The sequence below is a fragment of the Dipteris shenzhenensis genome, chromosome 8 (genome assembly GCF_047967505.1).
Source record: "Dipteris shenzhenensis isolate YYH24624 ecotype China chromosome 8, Dip_SZ_1.0, whole genome shotgun sequence".
NCBI classification, from domain to species: Eukaryota; Viridiplantae; Streptophyta; class Polypodiopsida; order Gleicheniales; family Dipteridaceae; genus Dipteris; species Dipteris shenzhenensis.
This window is the reverse complement of record NC_141603.1, coordinates 23,655,918-23,675,218: the sequence shown is the minus strand read 5'-3', so window position 1 is coordinate 23,675,218 and position 19,301 is coordinate 23,655,918. Positions and strand designations below refer to the sequence as shown.

The window sequence follows — 19,301 nt, the reverse complement described above, 5'->3', positions numbered from 1 at the left end:
CCAGCAACCGCACTAAAGACGAAGCTAGAGTCGCGGCTAGAACAACGCAAGCTGTGGAATTTTGGAGGAGGCTGGCGCAATTAAAGAGCAACTGAAGCTGCGGAATATTGGAGAAGACTGGCACAATTGATGAGGCACGCAACAATTCTCAAGCTTAGGCAAATGAGCGATGTATAGCAACTGAGGACGTCGATGGGATGAAACGCAGAGGAGGTTGGCGCAATTGATGAGCATCACAAACGCTTGACGGGAACGAAACGTAGAGGAGGCTGGCACAATTGATGAGCATCGCAAACGGTGGCACGCAGAAATTCTCAAGCTCAGGCGAATGAGCACTGCATAGTAACTGAGGATGTCGACAGGGATGAAATGCATATTCAATCCATGCAACCACAACTATCAGTACCAACTCTAGATGTGCATCTCTGCCACATGTAATGCACAACAACCAACCAATCAAATAAATCTAATTTCTTCTATTTCAAATATTCTCAATTTCTAAGGCTCCCCCACCAGGGCAGGCCAAAAATGCCTAATTTTTGCTTTGCCCAAATTGCATTGTTGCTAAGGCTACCCCCGAGCAGGCCAAAAACCATCATGCCCATATTTACAATGCCTCCTGCAATGATCACAATAGTGGAAAAATGCGTCCAAACTCACAATAGTGGAAAATGCGTCCAAAGTGCAATCTCATAGTCAATTCTCCATAGAATGTTGCCGAGGTGTGCATTTTGTAAAGCCATAAACCCGGGCTGTTTAAACCCGGGCTTAAATATTTGGAGTGCTGACCTAAACCCTTGAGGCCAAGATAGGAACAAAGAAGCTCTACTCGATGAGTCACGGATAACGTAACTAAGAGTGCGACGCTGCTCTTCTAGATCTTGGGCTCCTCCGTTCGTTAGTGAGGAGGCAAGGAGGGACAACAGGAGTGGTCTCCGAGGAGGGACTGGAGTTGGGTAGTTTGGAGGAAGCCAGAACAGACGACAACAGGAGGCATCAGAAAGCGTGAACAGACGACCACAGGAGGTTTGTAGTAGGGTTGAGAGAGAGCGAGCGAGCGAGCGAGCGAGAGAGTGAGAGACAGAGAGAGGGCTTCTTTGGGTTCTCTTCCCTGCCGCTATTTTGTTTTCGGTTCATGATTGCCACTTGTCGCAGACATTCGCTCGATTGCAACTTCTCAGGAGACAATATGGCAGGCGCCGGTCATCTACATTATGCCCAATGGCCTCCCGCAGGCGGACCTCCCACACTCGCTGACAACGACGAGGTTTGTATCCTCCTGCAGAATTGCGTTTCTCATCTACTGCTTCTCTGGAGTGGCTTCGGCCTTGTTTGTCCGGTAAATCTTAAGCATGTTTCACCCTGCATCGTTGTGAGCCTGCACCACAGATAGCATCTTCTCTTGGTGGGACTGCACTTTCTGACTTTCAAAGATGCACAATTTCAAAGTAATTACTACTAAAATTATATTTTTGGAATTGTTGGACCGGGCTGTTTTGTTTCTTAGGTGAGGACAATTTTTGTGCTTGGATTCCCACCAGATGTCAAAGAAAGAGAACTTCAAAATCTATTAAGATGGTGGCCTGGCTATGAAGCATCACAAATGAATTTTAAAGGCGACCAGCCTATGGGTTTTGCTCTATTTTCTTCGGCTGCAATGGCTGCAGCTGCCCGGGATGCATTGCAGGTATCATTACAGCCTCTTTTGCTGTTTGCATTAATTCTGGAATTCTTATGTTTCACAAGATTCTTTAATCCGTTAAACACATCTTCAAGAAAGACTAGCTATTGAAGTGCTAAACCTAAAAAAAGATTGACTACAAAATAAGGAGGGAGTTAGGACAAAACTCTCCAAAATGAACGCCCATGTGCATGGCTCCATCCTCTTCAATTGGGTCCATGAGCATCACGTGACCAAATTATATTGACTCTCTAGAGGCCAAGGCCTTGTATTCATTAAGGTTCTCTAGGGGACCGCAATGTTTTTTTGCACACACATATATCGTCATTTGGTAGCCACATATCAGCGAAAATTTATGTCATGGTTGGCATGATGACGAGTACAAGTAGCTGCACACATGAGCTGCATATGACAAAGGAGCATAGGTCCTATGGAGTACTAGCCACTAACCATGTGGTAAAGAAGAGCTCTCGGTTTAGAGAACACTATGAGTAGGTTTTGCAAACTTTTCCTACTTTTTTCTATGAATTTTAAACTTTTAATGCTCTCTCAAATTTGTGTGGAATGGAGGTCAAGAGCATGAAAATGGCACCCATTTTGTTTGCTGGATGGAGAAAAGTTTTGTATTGCTAGTCCTTGAGTGATATTTCCATAAAATACAATTCTTTTCTTGCATTTTACTAGAAATGGTGCCGAAATGTACTCACTTAATTCTCTTTCCTGTAGTTACCAAGGTTTTTGTCAATATAAGTGGTATGCCAGCTTAGGGTAGTAGATATGTTCACTTGTAGCATAGGGCCCCATGTCATATTTCGTCGAAAGGAGGTGTGAAGTATGTATGAGTAAAAGAATGTAAGAGGTCCGGTTACAAAAGGTTAAAGATAACTATTGCATAGGGTTGTAAGGATAGGAGGAGATTATTAGGGTTCAAAAATTGATTGACAAAGGGTTTAAAATAGGGTGGAGTCTAATCTAAGAGTCTGGGTTAAGAAAGGTTTGTAGGGTGCAAGGATTCATGGCTCAAAATAGGGTATAGGGTTCTGAAAAGGGTTCTTACGCTTCTTTCCATTCATATTCTTTCAAGGTTTAAGAACAGTTTCTAAATGCTACCAATGTTTAGCTTAATTAGAATTGAATATCAAAATGTCATCAAAGAAAGTTCCCACAAAACGTCGATATACGTGTCTGTGTGTGCGTCTCGTGCGCATTGGGGGGGAGAGAGAGAGAGAGAGAGAGAGAGTCTCACGTGAATGTTTGCTTTCTTGTTTTTTCAGAATTTAGTTTTTGACGCCGATGCAAATAGTGTATTGCGTGCAGAGATGGCGAAGAAGAACTTATATCTGAAGCGAGGTAAGAATGTTATAGCTTTTGCTTGTGAATGAAGTGGTCGAGTTGTTAAGAGATTACTCTCATGAAAGAATATTCGGATTCGAACATATCATATATGTTGATATTGTGATGAATTCTTTCTATTGAAATTGTATAGTCTTCTCAAAGCAATTGTAGCTTGAATGAAGAGAATGTGTACTACTTTTTGATCAGCCTTCTCCTTTATGCTAGCCATTGTCATAGTTGAGTCTGTCCTTCACCTTCGGAGTGCTTATAGAAACTCAGAATGAAGACCTTTGTATAAATGGATGCTGAAGTATGTGTGGGTGTGTGGATTTATATGTGTGAGAGCCTGTGTTTATACTATGGTCTTTTTTGTCACGTAGAGAAAAGAACATTCTATTTATGCTTGAGAAACCAAGCATACAGAAGGCATTGATTATGGGAAAAGAGGAAAATCCACTCGTGGTTATAAAAACCAGCCTATTTCGAAAGAACCCAGCTCACTACCTAGGGAAAACCAAGGTGCAGGTCTATACATCCAAGGAATACCTCGCTCAGTAAAAACATATAAGATACCTGCAAGCCAAGCCTTGCAAAGCCGCTCTCGTCATTTCGGCTCCCTAGTACCAGTTGTTGATTGGAAGAACTGCCACTCGTGTTGGCAGTAGTGGTTCCCTTTGCGTTGGCCATAGTATCATCATATATGCGCGCATAGTTCCAAAGTGGTACACTTGTTCTTGATCTAAAGCTTGTACGAGTCAGGCAAACCATCCACAAAGAAACCCAACAAAGCGATGGGGTCCATCTTTGTAGCTCTGGTCTGCAAATCACGAAACTTCTAAAGATAGACTTCAAAAGTCAAATTCAGCTTGGACATATCGAGGGCCTTGAGCTTGCCTACGATATCATAATCGTCCTCCTCCTTCAGAAACTCTTTTGGAAGACCTCTTCAAATTCGATCCATGTGGCAGGCTTGGGTCGGAGTTCCTTCCACCACAATAAAGCCTTCCCTGATAAATACCCTGTTGCAAGTTGCATCTTCTTTTCATTGGGATAAGGGTGAAACTGGAAGTGTACTTGCTACTCGTGGTCAGTTGACAACGCCTCCAAGAAGAACTCGACTCAAACGAAGAATGGTCAAGCCGTTTCCTCCGCATCCTTAAGCTTAAAAAAGAAGGACGTCGTTTTATTTGCGAGGAGCAGGGCCACACTTGGAATGATTGTCCTAAGCACAAGAACCAGATGCGAGCGTCGGGACTAAAGCTCCATGCGGGACAAGGGGCCACAATCGGAATGATTGTCCTAAGGGCAAGAACCAGATGCAAGCATCGGGACCAAATCTCCATGTGGGACAAGGCACCTAAGCTAAGGGAGCTAACCAAGCATCGATGACATGTATTTTTGTAAATGTCATTACTTGTCCACTTTCTTATAATTGCACTTTTAATAATTCGTTATTGGACCCCAATGACCTTTTCCGAGCTTATGGAGAAGTAAGGGACAAACGATTTCACATTCTCTTTGACTTGGGCAACTCTCACAATTTTGTGAACTACAAACTTGTGCAAAGGATGAGGCTGTCCACGACACCTAGCGTTCACACTTACAAGGTGCAGCTTCCAACTGGGAAGCAGTTTTGGGATCGTAAGATCGATGAACTTTCTATCTGGATTCAAGACTACACAACTTCTCTTACGTGCTATGTCATGCATGTACTTGGAACATTTGGACTTGTTAATTGGAATAGAGTGGGTTAAAACCCATGATATTCGTATTGGATGGAAAGATTATACACTCTCTTTTTTGGACAAGGACACTCAATTTTTGGCTGAGTTTGTCCTTCACCTCCAGGGTGCCGATAGAAACTCAGTACGAAGACTTTGTATAAATGGATGCTCAAGTATGTGTGGGTGTGCCCACTGTTGGACGCTGATGACGTCAGTGGGAATGTCGTAGTAGCTAGTCCCTGCTATGCGTGATGGAGTTTATGGTTTTCAATCTTATGAGTGACTATCGTGAGATTAAAATTGTACTATGTTGTGTTTTTAGAGGATGAGTTTAGGAATGTTCTTGGATTCATCTAGGTATATAATTGTATTCAATGTGATAATATTCTCTCTTTTGAGGGACCTATTGTATCTGCGATGCAGCTTCGGAATATAATAAACACTTCTCATTATGATGTGTATCAGTGTGTTTTGATTCCGCTTTCTTCAGTTGTTGTCTCTGTTAATTAAAAAATGATTTAAGTGTGTTTGAACACGGTGAATTGAGAACGTTATTATATGATTTCATGGATGTATTCCGTGCTCAACTGTCGGAAGGTTTACCTCCAAAACGGGAAGTAGATCATTGCATAGATTTAGTACCTGGGACTCAACCTATTAGTATTCCACCTTATAAGATGAGCCAACTCGAGAAGGAGAGTTAGCTTCATAGCTACAAGATTATTTGAATATGGGCTACATTCGCCCAAGTAAATCACCCTGGGGTACTCCTGTCCTCTTAAGAAAGAAGAAAGAAGATTTGTGGAGAATGTGTGTAGATTATAAACGATTGAATAAAGTGACAATTAAGAATAACTATCCTCTTTCTCGTTCAGATTATTTGATAGACCATTTGGCTAGAGTGAAGTACTTCACTAAGATTGATTTGCGTATGGGTTATCACCAAATCCGTATCTTTGCTAGACACATAGATAGAACCGCTTTTCGAACTAGGTATGGCCACTATGAGTTTCTCGTATTACCTTTTGGTTTGACCAATGTCTCTGTTACCTTCTAGCAAATGATGAACGATTTGTTCAGAGATTATTTGAGCAAACTTGTTATCGTGTTCTTAGATGACATCTTGGTATATAGCCGATCACTAGATGTCGATGTGAGTGATTTTGCGATTCGGGCAGCTTTATTCCAAGAGAGCAGACCTGTAGCTTTTGAAAGTAACAAGCTAGACAACACCCACTATCGTTGGCCCACACTAAGAAAAAGGATTGTATGCAGTTGTGTATGTTCTAAAGGTTTGGAGACACTATTTGTATGGTTCCAAGTTTCTTATATTGACAGATCATCAGTCAATCAAGTATGTGGGTGACGGGTCGGAATTGAGGGGAAGAAAGGCTAGATGGGCAGAGTTAATGCAAGATTTTGATTTTGTAATACGTTATCGAAAGGGTTCGATGAATAGTTTGGTGGATGCCTTAAGTCGAGTCAAGTTTGTAAATGCTATGTCATTTACAAAAATATCCTCAGACCTATTTCAATCCCTGGGAGGACTTTGGGCAACTGATAGTCATTTCAGTTCTTATTGGCAGAAGGTCCAAGATGGGAGATCCATGGTTTACCAGGACTCATGAATTGTGCCACCTACGGTACAGGTGGCGGGAGTTCAGTGCATAATCAGGAACGGCTCGTTGTTCTAGAATGGAAAGATATGTGTGCTAGATGTTTCGGATCTTTGATCCAAGATTCTCTGGGAGTGTCATGATGCTCCTAGTATTGGACATCCAGGTATACATCGGACTCTGTCTCTTCTGAAACATACCTTTTATCGGCCTAAGATGCGTGCATTTATTGAAAACTATGTGATAGGTTGTCGAGTTTGTCAAGTTACTAAGGCAGAACGCCTTAGAAGCGCAGGTTTATTACAACCATTGCAAATTCCTGATAATAAGTGGAAAAGTATTTCCATGGACTTTAATACGGGTTTGCCTTAAACGCGCAAGGGTCATGACTCCATTTGGGTCATAGATGACCGTCTAACAAAGATGGCTAGATTCTTACCTACTAGATCAACCATATCAGCTATTCAGTTAGCTCACGAGTTTGTGGACAAATTGCTTAAGCTATATGGTTTGCCTTCCAACATACTCAGTGACAAGTTTACAAGTAACTTTTGGACACTTGTTTTTGAGAAGTTGAAAACTACTCTAAGCATGAGTTCCTCAGATCATGCACAATTTGATTACAGAGAAGGTTAACCAATTGGTTGAAGATATGTTTCGGGCATATGTTTCTAAGAGACAGTCTTTATGGGAAGATTATCTCCCCAATGATAGAATTTGCTTACAATAGTGCAAAGCATTCAAGTACTAGCTACAGTCCTTTTATGCTTATCTACAGGTTTCAACCTAAGTCACCAATTATGGTTGGGTTCAAAGAAAGGTGGGCAGAAAATGGCTCCAAGGGAGCAATACAAAACTCAGCGAAGTGCTGGAGAAAACTGATGGAACTCTCTCTCACAAACTGAACCAGCTCTGAGTGCGCAGCACAGCCTTGGAAGGAGGCTTTCAGTCTTGCACTGGATGCTGGAATGACTGAAGGAGTGGGCCTTTTATAGGCACTGCCCAGGCCCTTGAGTTGACCGACCAGCAGGGTCGGTATCCTGTCTGGTGGCCGACCAGATGGCCCTAGAAAACCGACCAGGGTTGGCCTTGGTCGGTGGCCCTGGTTGGGCCGACTTGGCCTGCCCCAGGCCCCTATTTAAGGGTGCCCTGTGCAGTTGCAGGCGCTTCCAAGTGAGGCCCAAGGCCCCTGTTTCCCTGCTGTTGCAGGCAGCAACCAGCCCGTGTGCTGGTTGCCTATGATGCCAGCCTGAGTCTCTCTCTTTCCCAGCCCTCCTACCTCTCACTGCCCCTTGTCCCCTCAAATCGGGGGCTCACAGGTGGGCACAGTGAGTTTCTAACACCCCCCCTCAATGTCACAACTGTGGGCCAATCCCCATGCGTTTGATGAGGTGCTCCATTTGTTCTCGAGGGAATGCCTTCGTGAAGAGATCGGACAAGTTGTCGGCGGTCGGGCAGTAGATAAGCTCGATCACGTCGTCGATGATGAGCTCTCGAACAAAGTGGTAATGAACTTCGATGTGCTTGGTCCGCGCATGGTACAATGGATTCTTGGCAATGGTTATGCAACTTTGATTGTCGCACATCAGCACTGTTGCGTCCTCCTGACACACGTCCATGTCCTCCAGAATCCACCTCAACCACAGTGTCTCACAAGCTGCTGTACATGCGGCTCTGTACTCTTGCCTCTATAGACGAAAGGGCCACTGTGGGTTGCTTCTTACTCAGCCAAGAGATGGCACCAGATGCAAGTAAGCAACAATACCCTGTTGTCAATCTTCTGGTGTGAGCATCACCCGCCCAATCACTGTCACAGAACCCGCCTAGTTCGATGCCTTTGGTGTAGGTGATCCCATAGGCGCAAGTACCCTTTAGATACCTCAGCACCCGTAAACTTGCATCCCAATGACTCTTCCTGGGAGAAGCAGAGAACTGGCATAATAGTCCAACTGCATAAGAAATATCAGGTCGAGTATTGGTAAGGTAAAGCAAACTTCCTACCAATAAGCAAACTTCCTACCAATCGTTGGTACAACGGAGTATCGACCGGCTGAGATGTGTCGTGAACACTTAACTTGAGCCCGACCTCCTGGGAGTTACTGCTGTCCTGCAATCCTCCATCTGAAATCTCTTTAGAAGTTCTCTGCAATATTTCTCCTGTGAAATGAAGATCTTGCCTTTGGCTTGCTTTACTTCTATCCCAAGGAAGTAATGTAATAACCCAAGGTCATCCATCTCAAACTCAGACATGAGTAGCTCCTTGACCTGTGAAATCTTCTTGACATGATCACCTGTCAAGATAAGATCATCAACATAGAGGATGAGTACCAGTCGCAATCCCTTCTCAATGAACAAGTAAAGGTTTGCCTCAGAAGGACTCCGACTTAGCCCTATCTTCTGAAAGAATACATCAATCCTTTGGTACCAAGCTCTGGGGGCTTGTTTCAGCCCGTATAACGCCTTCTTCAACCTGCAGACCTTTAATGGGGACCTTGGATCTTGAAAGCCCGGTGGCTGCTCCACGTATACCTCCTCCTCCAAGGTTCCATTAAGGAATGCAGACTTCACGTCCATTTGAAAAATAGGCCACTGGAATTGGGTAGCAAGGGCAATCACTGTCCGGATAGTAAGCATGCGGGCTGTGGGAGCAAAAGTTTCATCAAAATCCATGCCTTCAGTTTGAGCAAAACCTTTGACCACTAACCTTGCTTTATACTTATCCAAGCTGACGTCTGATTTGTATTTAAGTTTGTATACCCACTTAGTGCCGATGACTTTCCGTCACGGGGGCCTGGCCACTAAGTCCCAGGTATTGTTCTTCAGGATAGCATCCATCTCTGCCTGCATAGTAGCCTGCCATTCTGGATTGTCCTTCGCCTCCTCAAAGGTCTTTGGCTCGTCAAGCTGAGCCACCAACGCAAAATTCACGGATGGGGTCTTTTGAAGACGTTGGGACCGATGCAATCCGGAACTGCTACTCTCAGGTAATTCGGTGACCCGATACTCTTCCAATGTCCGTAGGTACCATTGGGGCAACCTTTTCTGCTTCTCAGTGGGAGGAGGAACTTGAACTGCTTCTGGAACATCCTGCTCTTCCTCAGTATCTCGTGGAACATCAGCTTCTGATTTTGCCACCTCTTGGATGGTCAACTTGGGGCGGGGTGGGTTTGGGGGTTGAACAATCTCCTCCTCCTCAATCTGAGGCTCCTCCTGGGGTTCAGGTTCCTTTTCCTCGAAGACAACATCCCGACTAATAAGGATCTGCTTCTTTACTGGGTCGAAGAGTCGATAGGCCTTGGATTCTTCGCTATACCAAACAAAGATACATTTTCTGCTCCGGGAATCAAGCTTGGTCCTGCCTTCCTTGTGCACATGCACCCATGCGTTAGAACCAAAAATGCGAAGACGACTGATAGATGGCTTCTTACCATAAAATGCCTCATATGGAGTCTTGTCCTTGACGGCCTTCGTCTTGGTCCTGTTGAGAATGTGTACGGCTGTATTGATAGCTTCACTCCAATAGGCTTTAGAAAGGTTCCTTCCTCGGAGCATAGCAAGCCCTGTCTGTGTGGTGGTTCTATGCTTCCTCTCGGCTATCCCGTTTTGCTGAGAAGTATGTGCTGTGGTGAGTTGTCGCTTGATCCCATGCTTGCGACAAAATGTGTTGAACTCAGTTGAGGTGAATTCTCCCCCCGTGTCTGTGCGGAACGTCTTGACATCCTCCCCTATCTCCTTTTCAACTCTGGCCTTCGAGTCCTTGAACTTCTCGAAAGCCTGAGACTTTTTAGCCAAACAATATATCCAGGTCATTCTACTGAAATCATCCACAAAGAGAAGTGAGTACCTGGATCCTGCCCACGATGCTGTAGACATTGGGCCACAAATGTCGGCGTGAACCAACTCAAGTGGTTTGTTGGCCTGAAACGAGGCCTTTTGTGGGAACTTATACCTGTGCTGCTTTCCTTCTAGACAAGCCCTACAGACATCATCCTTGCCTGTAATTGGTGGAAGTCCATCCACCATCTTCGACTTTGACATTTCAGCCAAGATTCCATAGCTGACATGACCGAAGCGCTCATGCCAAAGTTTGGACTTTTCGTTGTCTTCATGAACAACATTGCACTGAGACGGTACAGTCCGTTCTCGTCAACTCCTTTAGCCACCATCTATCCATTTGCTTTGGATGTCACAGTGACCTTGCCATCTTGAAAGAGAACTGCCATGTTGTTTTTGTCCATCTGACTTACAGACAGTAAATTCTTGCAAAGGTTGGGTACATAAAGTACTCCAGAGATATCGTTGTAATGAAAGGAATGCTACCGATGCCCTTCACAGGACACGTCCGGCTATCCCCGACAGAAACTTTGGAATCCGGGTGTGTACTTTCCATGGTTTTGAACCAAGTCCTTCTGTTGGACATGTGCTTGGAAGCTCCGCTGTCAACATACCAACTGACACGTCCCAGCACTCCTGAAACCCCTGATCTGCAAGATAACCACACACAACATCAGAACTGAGCAGGCTGCTCACCACCCAACCGTGACATCTACGGGATGTGATCTCGAATCAGAAGATGTCCCCCCGAGCCACGAGCTGAGCTGCCGGCACGAACTCCCAATCAGATCCAAACTAGCCTGGTGTCCCATACCACCAGGTGGCGCGGTGAAGCCCTGGATCTGCCACTGGGCCTTGGGCTACGCTAAGATGCAGGCGCGCGTCCGCGACACAATCCAGGATCAGACCTAGCACCTGGGAACGAGACTTGCTCCCAACTGCACACTGAGAACTGAACCCCCTGGGCCTCTTTTATAGACTCGGGCCCCGGCGCCAAAAATAGCGAAGACCTATAAATAGTTCGTACCCTTGCCACTCAACCCGAGAATCAAGCCTGCCTAGCTCTAAGCCTCCCCAGGCTAACCTGAGCTAGTTCTGTGTACCTAGTACACGTCAGATACCGATCCGTGCACATGACATACTCCCCCTCCTCTAAGAACTCACTCCTGAGTTCGGTAAAAAACCCGGAAATGTTCTTTGGAGGTTTTGTAATGTCTCCCATGTTGCATCCTCCTCAACACGATCCTTCCACTTAATCTTGTATTCTGTGATAGTACGATTTCGAATCTGTCTTTCACGGAATTCAAGAATAGATTCAGGTTCGTGAGGAATAAAAGTTAAATCTGTAACTTCTATAATCTCATGAGGAGACACAATTTGATCATCTGCACCCAATACTTCTTTCAGTCTACTGACATGAAAGACTGGATGTACTTTAACATCAGGAGGCAATTCTAGTCAATATGCAACTGGTCCAATTCTTTTAATGACCTTGAATGGGCCACAGTATCTGGGGGATAATTTCGGAACCAAACCAGTACTTAGGCTCTTGGATTCCTTAGGAATTCTCAAATATACCATCGTTCCTTCAGAGAACTCTCTAGGTGAACGATGTCTATTAGCATAAAATCTGTCCCGATCTTGGGCACTTCTAATAGACTCCTTGGCAAACTGCAACATTTCCTGCATGTCTTGCAAGAAGTTCTTAGCAGCATCATTTTGAATCCCTTTTAATCCAACCATAACTGGTGACTTAGGTTGAAACCCGTACATAAGCATAAAAGGACTATAACCTGTACTTGAATGCTTTGCACTGTTGTAAGCAAATTCAATCATGGGTAGATAATCTTCCCATGAAGACTGTCTCTTAGATACATATGCCCGAAGCATGTCCTCAACCAACTGGTTGACCTTTTCTGTACTTCCATCAGATTGTGCATGATCCGAGGAACTCATACTTAGAGTAGTTTCTAACTTCTCAAATACAAGTGTCCAAAAGTTACTTGTAAACTTTGAGTCCCTGTCACTGACTATGTCAGATGGCAAACCATACAGCTTGAACAAGTGGTCCACAAACTCGTGAGCCAATTGAACAGCTGAAATAGTTGTTCTTGTAGGTAAGAATCTAGCCATTTTTGTCAAACGGTCGACTATGACCCAAATAGAGTCATGACCCTTGCGCGTTCGAGGTAAACCAGTAATAAAATCCATGGAAATACTTTCCCATTTATTACCTGGAATCTGTAATGGCTGTAATAAGCCCGCGCTTCTAAGGCGTTCAGCCTTAGTAACCTGACAAACTCGGCAACCTACCACATAGTTCTCTATAAATGCACGCATCTTAGGCCAATAAAAGGTATGCTTCACAAGAGACAGAGTCCTATGTATACCTGGATGTCCCGCACTAGGAGCATCATGACACTCCCAGAGAATCTTGGATTTTAGGTCCAGAACATCAGGCACACAAATCTTTTCATTCCGGAACAGCAAGCCGTTCCTAATCATCCACTGACCTCCCACCGCCTGTATCCTAGGTGGCACAATCCCTGAGTCCTGGTCAACCATGGAGCTCCCATCCTGGACTCTCTGCCAATAAGAACTGAAATGACTATCAGTTGCGTATAGCCCTCTCAAGGATTGAAATAGGTCTGAGGATATTTCCGTAAATGACAAAGCATTTACAAACTTAACCCGACTTAAGGCATCCGCCACACTATTCAACGAACCCTTACGATAACGTATTTCGAAATCAAAATCTTGCATTAACTCTGCCCATCTAGCTTTCCTTCCTCTCAATTCTGATCCATCACACACATACTTAATTGACTGGTGATCAGTCAATACAAGGAACTTTGAACCATACAAGTAGTGTCTCCAAACTTTGAGAGCATACACTACTGCATAAAGTTCCTTCTCAAGTGTGGGCCAACGATACTGGGTGTCGTCTAGCTTTTTACTCTCAAAAGCTACAGGTCTGCCCTCTTGGAATAGAGCTGCCCCAATCGCATAATCACTCGCATCGGCCTCTAAAACATAAGGCCGGGTAGGATCGGGTAATGCAAGAACGGGTGCTTCCTTGATAGAAAACTTCAAGGTTTCAAAAGCCTTGTTCATTGCATCATTCCAAGAGATTGGCTGGGTAGACCTGCGTCCACGACCTTTCAATATGTTGGTCAATGGTGCCGTGATATGTGAATAATCACGCACTGACTTCCGAAGAAATACCGTAAATCCTAGGAAAGAACGAAGTTGTTTCACAGTCTGAGGGATAGGCCATTCTAAAACCTTCTGGATACGATCCAGATCAATGCTAATACCTTCAGAAGAAATCTTGTGTCCTAAGTAAATGATCTCCTTCATAAAGAAGTCACATTTACTCATCTTGGCATAAAGCTTATGCTGTCTTAGAACAAGTAAGACAACCCGAAGGTGTCCTATATGATCCTCAAGCGTTTTACTATATACCAAGATATCATCTAAGAACACTACAACAAATTTGCCCAGATAATCTCTGAACAAATCGTTCATCATCTGCTGAAAAGTAGCAGGAGCATTGGTCAAACCAAAAGGTAATACGAGGAACTCGTAATGACCATACCTAGTCCGGAATGCGGTCCTATCTATGTGTTTAGCATAGATACGGATTTGGTGATAACCCGTACGCAAATCAATCTTAGTGAAATACTTCGCTCCGGCCAAACGGTCTATCAAATCATCAGAACGAGGTAAAGGATAGCGGTTCTTAATTGTAACTTTATTTAGTCGTTTATAATCTATACACATTCTCCAGGAAGAATCCTTCTTCTTTCTTAAGAGAACAGGTGCACCCCAAGGAGATTTACTTGGGCGGATATAGCCCATATTCAGGTAATCCTGAAGCTGGATAGCTAACTCATCCTCCTCTACCTGGCTCATCCTATAAGGTGGTACACTGATAGGTTGAGCCCCTGGGACTAAATCTATGCGATGATCTACTGCCCTTTCTGGAGGTAAACCTTCCGGCAGTTGAGCTGGGAATACATCCTTAAAATTATCTAACAACCTTCTCAATTCACGGCGTTCAAATACACTTAATTCATTTTTGTTAATTACCGAAACAATAAATGAAGATAGTGGAATCAAAACACACTGATAGACATCATAATGAGAAGTGTTCAATATATTCCGAAGCTGCATCGCAGATACAATAGGCCCCTGAGAAGGGATAATCTTATCACACTGAATACAAAATTGGGTGCCTTTGTCTACAAAAGAAAGTGTATGCTCCGTCCATCCAATCTGGATATTGTGGGTTTTAAACCACTCTATCCCGATCAGCAAGTCTACATGCTCTAAATGCATAACATAACATGTGAGAGCTCCCGTGTAGGCTTGAATCCGGATGGGAAGCGCTTCAACCTTGCGATCCCAAAACTGCTTCCCAGCTGGAAGCTGCACCTCGTAGGTGTGGTCGCTAGGTACTGTGGACAGCCCCATCTTCTGCACAAATTTGTAATTAACAAAATTGTGAGAGCTGCCCGGATCAAAGAGAATGTGAACCTGTTGGTCCCTAACTTCTCCATAAACTCGGAAAAGATCATGGGAACCAAACAACGAAGTATTAAAGGTACAATTACAAGAAAAGGGGCAGGTAATGACATTTACTGAAATACCTGTCATCGTAACCTGGTTGGCTCCCTTGGCTGCGGTTCGTGGACCTGCCTGGAGCTTGGGTCCTAGGACCAACTTTTGGTCTTCCGCTTAGGACACTCATACTTCGTGTGGCCCCGCTCCTCGCAATAGAAACATCGGCCCTCTTTCTTGAGCCTGAGAGTGCGAAGGAAACGGGCCTTACCATTCTTGGTAGGAGTTAAGCTTTTCCTGGAGGCGTTGTGCGTAGACTTCGTCTCCGCAATACCAGTCGTATGCTGAAAGAACTTGCGTTTGTTCTTTCCACTCGTGTCGGTAAATGTGGTTGCCTTGGTACCGGCCATGGTATCATCATATATGCGCGCATATGTCATGGCCTCCTGCAATGTTGTGCACTTGTTATTCTTAATCTGTAACTTATAGGAGTCTGGCAAACCATCCACGAAAAAACCTAACAAGGTTACAGGATCCATTTTAGTGGCCCTGGTTTGCAGATCCCTAAATCTCTGAAGATAAACTTCGAAAGTTAAATTCAATTTTGACATATCGAGGGCCTTGAGCTTGCCGACGATATCGTAGTCATCTTCCTTCTTCAGGAACTCCTTCCTGAAGATACCCTCAAATTCTGTCCAAGTATCAGGCTTAGGCTGAAGTTCTTTCCACCAAAGCAAGGCTTTACCTGACATAAACCCTGCTGCTAGCTGAATCTTTTTCTCATCTGGGTAGGGGTGAAATTGGAAGTGTACTTGCCACTTGTGCAACCAAGTGTCAACCACCTCCTTTGTTCTTGATTTTTGGTCACCTGGAAAGGGATCCGGAGTGATATTCGGGCCTAGCACGGAGGCCATGGCATCCACATGCGTGAGTGCCTGAACCGTGCTAGCCAGAAGAGTCAAAGTGGCTTGTATCCCTTGGAGTTGCTGTGTCAACCCCGATTGATTAGCGTTGACCTGCTCAAATTTACCATCCAGAGCAGTCGTGAACTCACTGAAGGCTTTCTTAGTGATCAGGTCATCATAAAGACCCTGATCATCCTCTCCCACTGGAGTGTAATCTAATTCCTGCTCCCCCATAGTGAACTCGGGATTCGGAGCATCAGACATGGCTGAATACTGATTTGATTATAAACGGAGAGAAATAAATACTGAAACGAAGCACGGAGGAAGATGGAACAGAAGAAAACCGCCCCAGATAAATCTGATAGAAGAGATGCTGAAATCTGGAAGACCACGAGCCCTGGTGCCTCCCCGAATCTGCAACCGGATGCGCAGTCAACAATAGAGGCTGTACGGACTGCTGACGTGGCCTGTACGGCTGCTGACGCAGTCCGTACGGTGGCTGCAGAAGCTGGCGCAGGCGCTGTACGGAGCAGCAGCAAGTGCAAGAGCAGGCGAAACAGTCCGTACAGGCTGTACGGCTGTCGCTGCAGCTGTACGGGCTGGTACGGAAGGCTTGGGAGCTGCGCTGGGCTGACGCAGGCGAGGGCTGCAGCAGAGGAGCTAGTCGAGATAAGGCGCAGGCTGAAGGGCGAGTATGGCTGGCACGAAATTCGAGGTAAGATCTCGAATCTGGGGCTGCTTGTGGGTTGCCTAGCACCCAACCCCCACCTATATAGGGTGCAGGGCTGCCTGATTTGGAAGCTAGGCTTCCAAAAAAGGCTGAGCCCCCTCCAGCTTTGGAGGGGTGCTTTTGCGAAAAAAGCACCTGAGCCCCTCCAACTTTGGAGGGGTGCTTTTTTCGCAAAAAAGCACCTTCCTCCTACGCAGACTGCACGCAGCCCTAGGCAAGGCTGTTCGCAGCCTGTTGCGCAGGCTGTGGACAGCCTATTGCACAGGCTGTCCCGCCACTTCTGCCTCACCTACTGCGCCCCTTCCTCTACACCCCGCATCCTCTACTCCCTGGCTGTCAATTTCCTGCCCTATTCTCCTTCCTTTCTGCTCTCCTTCTCCTCCCTCAGACTTCTCTCTATAGCCTTCAGAATTTTCGATCCAATTTCACTCCTCTTCTTCTTCCTTTTCCAGATATTTCTTCACCCCTTCTACCCCAGGTAGACAGCAAAAACGCAGCAGGAAATCTCGAATTTTAGGGCATACCTGGAAGAGAAATCCGTCAAATTTCTAGCATCAGAAGTTCCTACCTCAGGAGTTGGCTCTGATACCAACTGACACGTCCCAGCACTCCTGAAACCCCTGATCTGCAAGATAACCACACACAACATCAGAACTGAGCAGGCTGCTCACCACCCAACCGTGACATCTACGGGATGTGATCCCGAATCAGAAGATGTCCCCCCGAGCCACGAGCTGAGCTGCCGGCACGAACTCCCAATCAGATCCAAACCAGCCTGGTGTCCCATACCACCAGGTGGCGCGGTGAAGCCCTGGATCTGCCACTGGGCTTTGGGCTACGCTAAGATGCAGGCGCGCGTCCGCGACACAATCCAGGATCAGACCTAGCACCTGGGAACGAGACTTGCTCCCAACTGCACACACTGAGAACTGAACCCCCTGGGCCTCTTTTATAGACTCGGGCCCCGGCGCCAAAAATAGCGAAGACCTATAAATAGTTCGTACCCTTGCCACTCAACCCGAGAATCAAGCCTGCCTAGCTCTAAGCCTCCCCAGGCTAACCTGAGCTAGTTCTGTGTACCTAGTACACGTCAGATACCGATCCGTGCACATGACACCAACCCTCTTTACCTTCATTGACTGCATATGCTGAACAATGCTCACTGATTAAAAACAACTGTCCAGTCGTCACATTGGCAGAATCATTCTTAGGTTCTTCTTTGTTCCTGGCTTCTCTCTTCCGCTTCTGATCCGCCTTCTTCTTTCAGCATTCTTTGGCGGAGTGGCCAAGCTTTTCACAGTAATAGCACTTCATTTTCTTCTTGCGGTCAGTGTCCTTTAACTTCTTGGACTCCTTTGGCTTGTCTTTAGCCACTAATGCCTTCTCGTCGGTTTGCGTAAAGAGTTTCTCTCGAGCATTAGTGGCTTGCCTTTTCCAGGCTTGTCTTTAGCCACTAATGCCTTCTCGTCGGTTTGCGTAAGGAGTGGGCCAAGCTCCTCAAAGGTGATTGGCTTAGTCCGTTGACCCGCAGTGACCGTAGTCACAAAACTTTTGAAACTCCGTGGCAACTTGTGGAGTGTGAGCAACGCCAATTGACTCGAGTCCACCTTCTGACTAACCGTTGCGATCTGGTCCTGCACGACTTTCACCTTTGTCATATCACCCTCATTCATATCAAGATTATAAAGCTGATGCTGAAGAGTAATGATTCGGGCTGTATTATCGGTTTCATACAGCTCCTTCAGTATGGCCCACGCCTCTTAAGACGTCTCTGCTAACTGGATATGAGGAATCACAGCATCTGCTGTCGTGCCAATAAGCATCGCTAAGGCTTGAGCATCCCTCTCCTTCCATGCACTGAGTTCATCCGCATCTGCTTCAACTAAAACTTCACCTCTTTTGTCCACAATGTCCTCCGGCTTCTCCTCGGTCCCAATCACTATCTTCCACAGCTTCCGTGCCAACAGATGGCTTCGAATCTTGACTTTCCAGATTGGATAGTTCGTCCCATCGAGCTTTCCAGCTTCATCAAAATTGGGAATAAATGAAGAAGGAAGATGACTGGAGAAGGAGGAAGGACGAGCAATGGTGTAGAGGCTTTTGAACGCTGATCCATCTCGGTGAATAGCAAATTGAAAAAACTGAAGCAAAAAAATGTACTGACCTCCCGTGCTAGCCTGAGCTGAAAACAGAATCACCTTTCTGCCAAGGGACTCCTTCCTTCAGAGAGTGCTTTGATGAAGAAGAGTTGAGAGCCTATGGCTCTGATACCATGTTAGAGAATAGGAGGGAATGAATCACTCAAACCTCCACCCAAGGTCTCTCCAACTCTTCCACACACTCAACTCAGATAGATGATCACAGATGCAATAAACACTCACTCAGAGATAACTTAAACGGAGAGAGAGAGAGTATATTCATCCACCGGAAGGTGAGCAGAAAATGGCTCCAAGGGAGCAATACAAAACTCAGCAAAGTGCTGGAGAAAACTGATGGAACTCTCTCTCACAAACTGAACCAGCTCTAAGTGCACAGCACACCTTGGAAGGAGGCTTTCAGTCTTGCACTGGATGCTGGAATGACTGAAGGAGTGGGCCTTTTATAGGCACTGCCCAAACCATGACATTAGATATTTAAGTATCCTGAGCCATGTCTAGGATACTTCAGCCCATACTATGGAGGAGGGTTTGTAGGCCATCCCATGGGCTGTCCATAGATGCCACTTATATCTTGGTATGTGCCTTGTAGGCTTAGATATAGTCAGTTAGGACTATCGGTATAGTTAGTTTATGTACCATCTAGGTTAGTTAGGACACTTAGTCTAGTTAGGGCAATAAGTCCTAGGGTTTTGTTATGTTGGCTCTCCTTTGAGCCTCCACTCTCAGTTTTTGTAGCAATCTATTACAACATCTC

General features: G+C 45.4%; 1 protein-coding gene across 2 annotated transcripts in view; it reads left to right on the top strand.

The window, feature by feature from the left end:
• Window positions 1-678: 678 nt before the first annotated feature.
• LOC147899308 (uncharacterized) overlaps window positions 679-19,301 on the top strand; it is a 36,133-nt gene continuing 17,510 nt past the window's right edge. Inside the window, exons 1-4 of one of the 2 annotated variants that reach the window (XM_087378060.1) lie at window positions 679-1,026; window positions 1,182-1,267; window positions 1,508-1,687; window positions 2,956-3,031. In XM_087378060.1, the coding sequence (XP_087234186.1) occupies window positions 1,190-1,267; window positions 1,508-1,687; window positions 2,956-3,031 (334 nt within the window). In that variant the 5' untranslated portion in view covers window positions 679-1,026; window positions 1,182-1,189. Of the gene's footprint in view, window positions 1,027-1,155; window positions 1,268-1,507; window positions 1,688-2,955; window positions 3,032-19,301 lie in introns of both variants that reach the window. The other variant, XM_087378059.1, reaches the window with a different exon arrangement.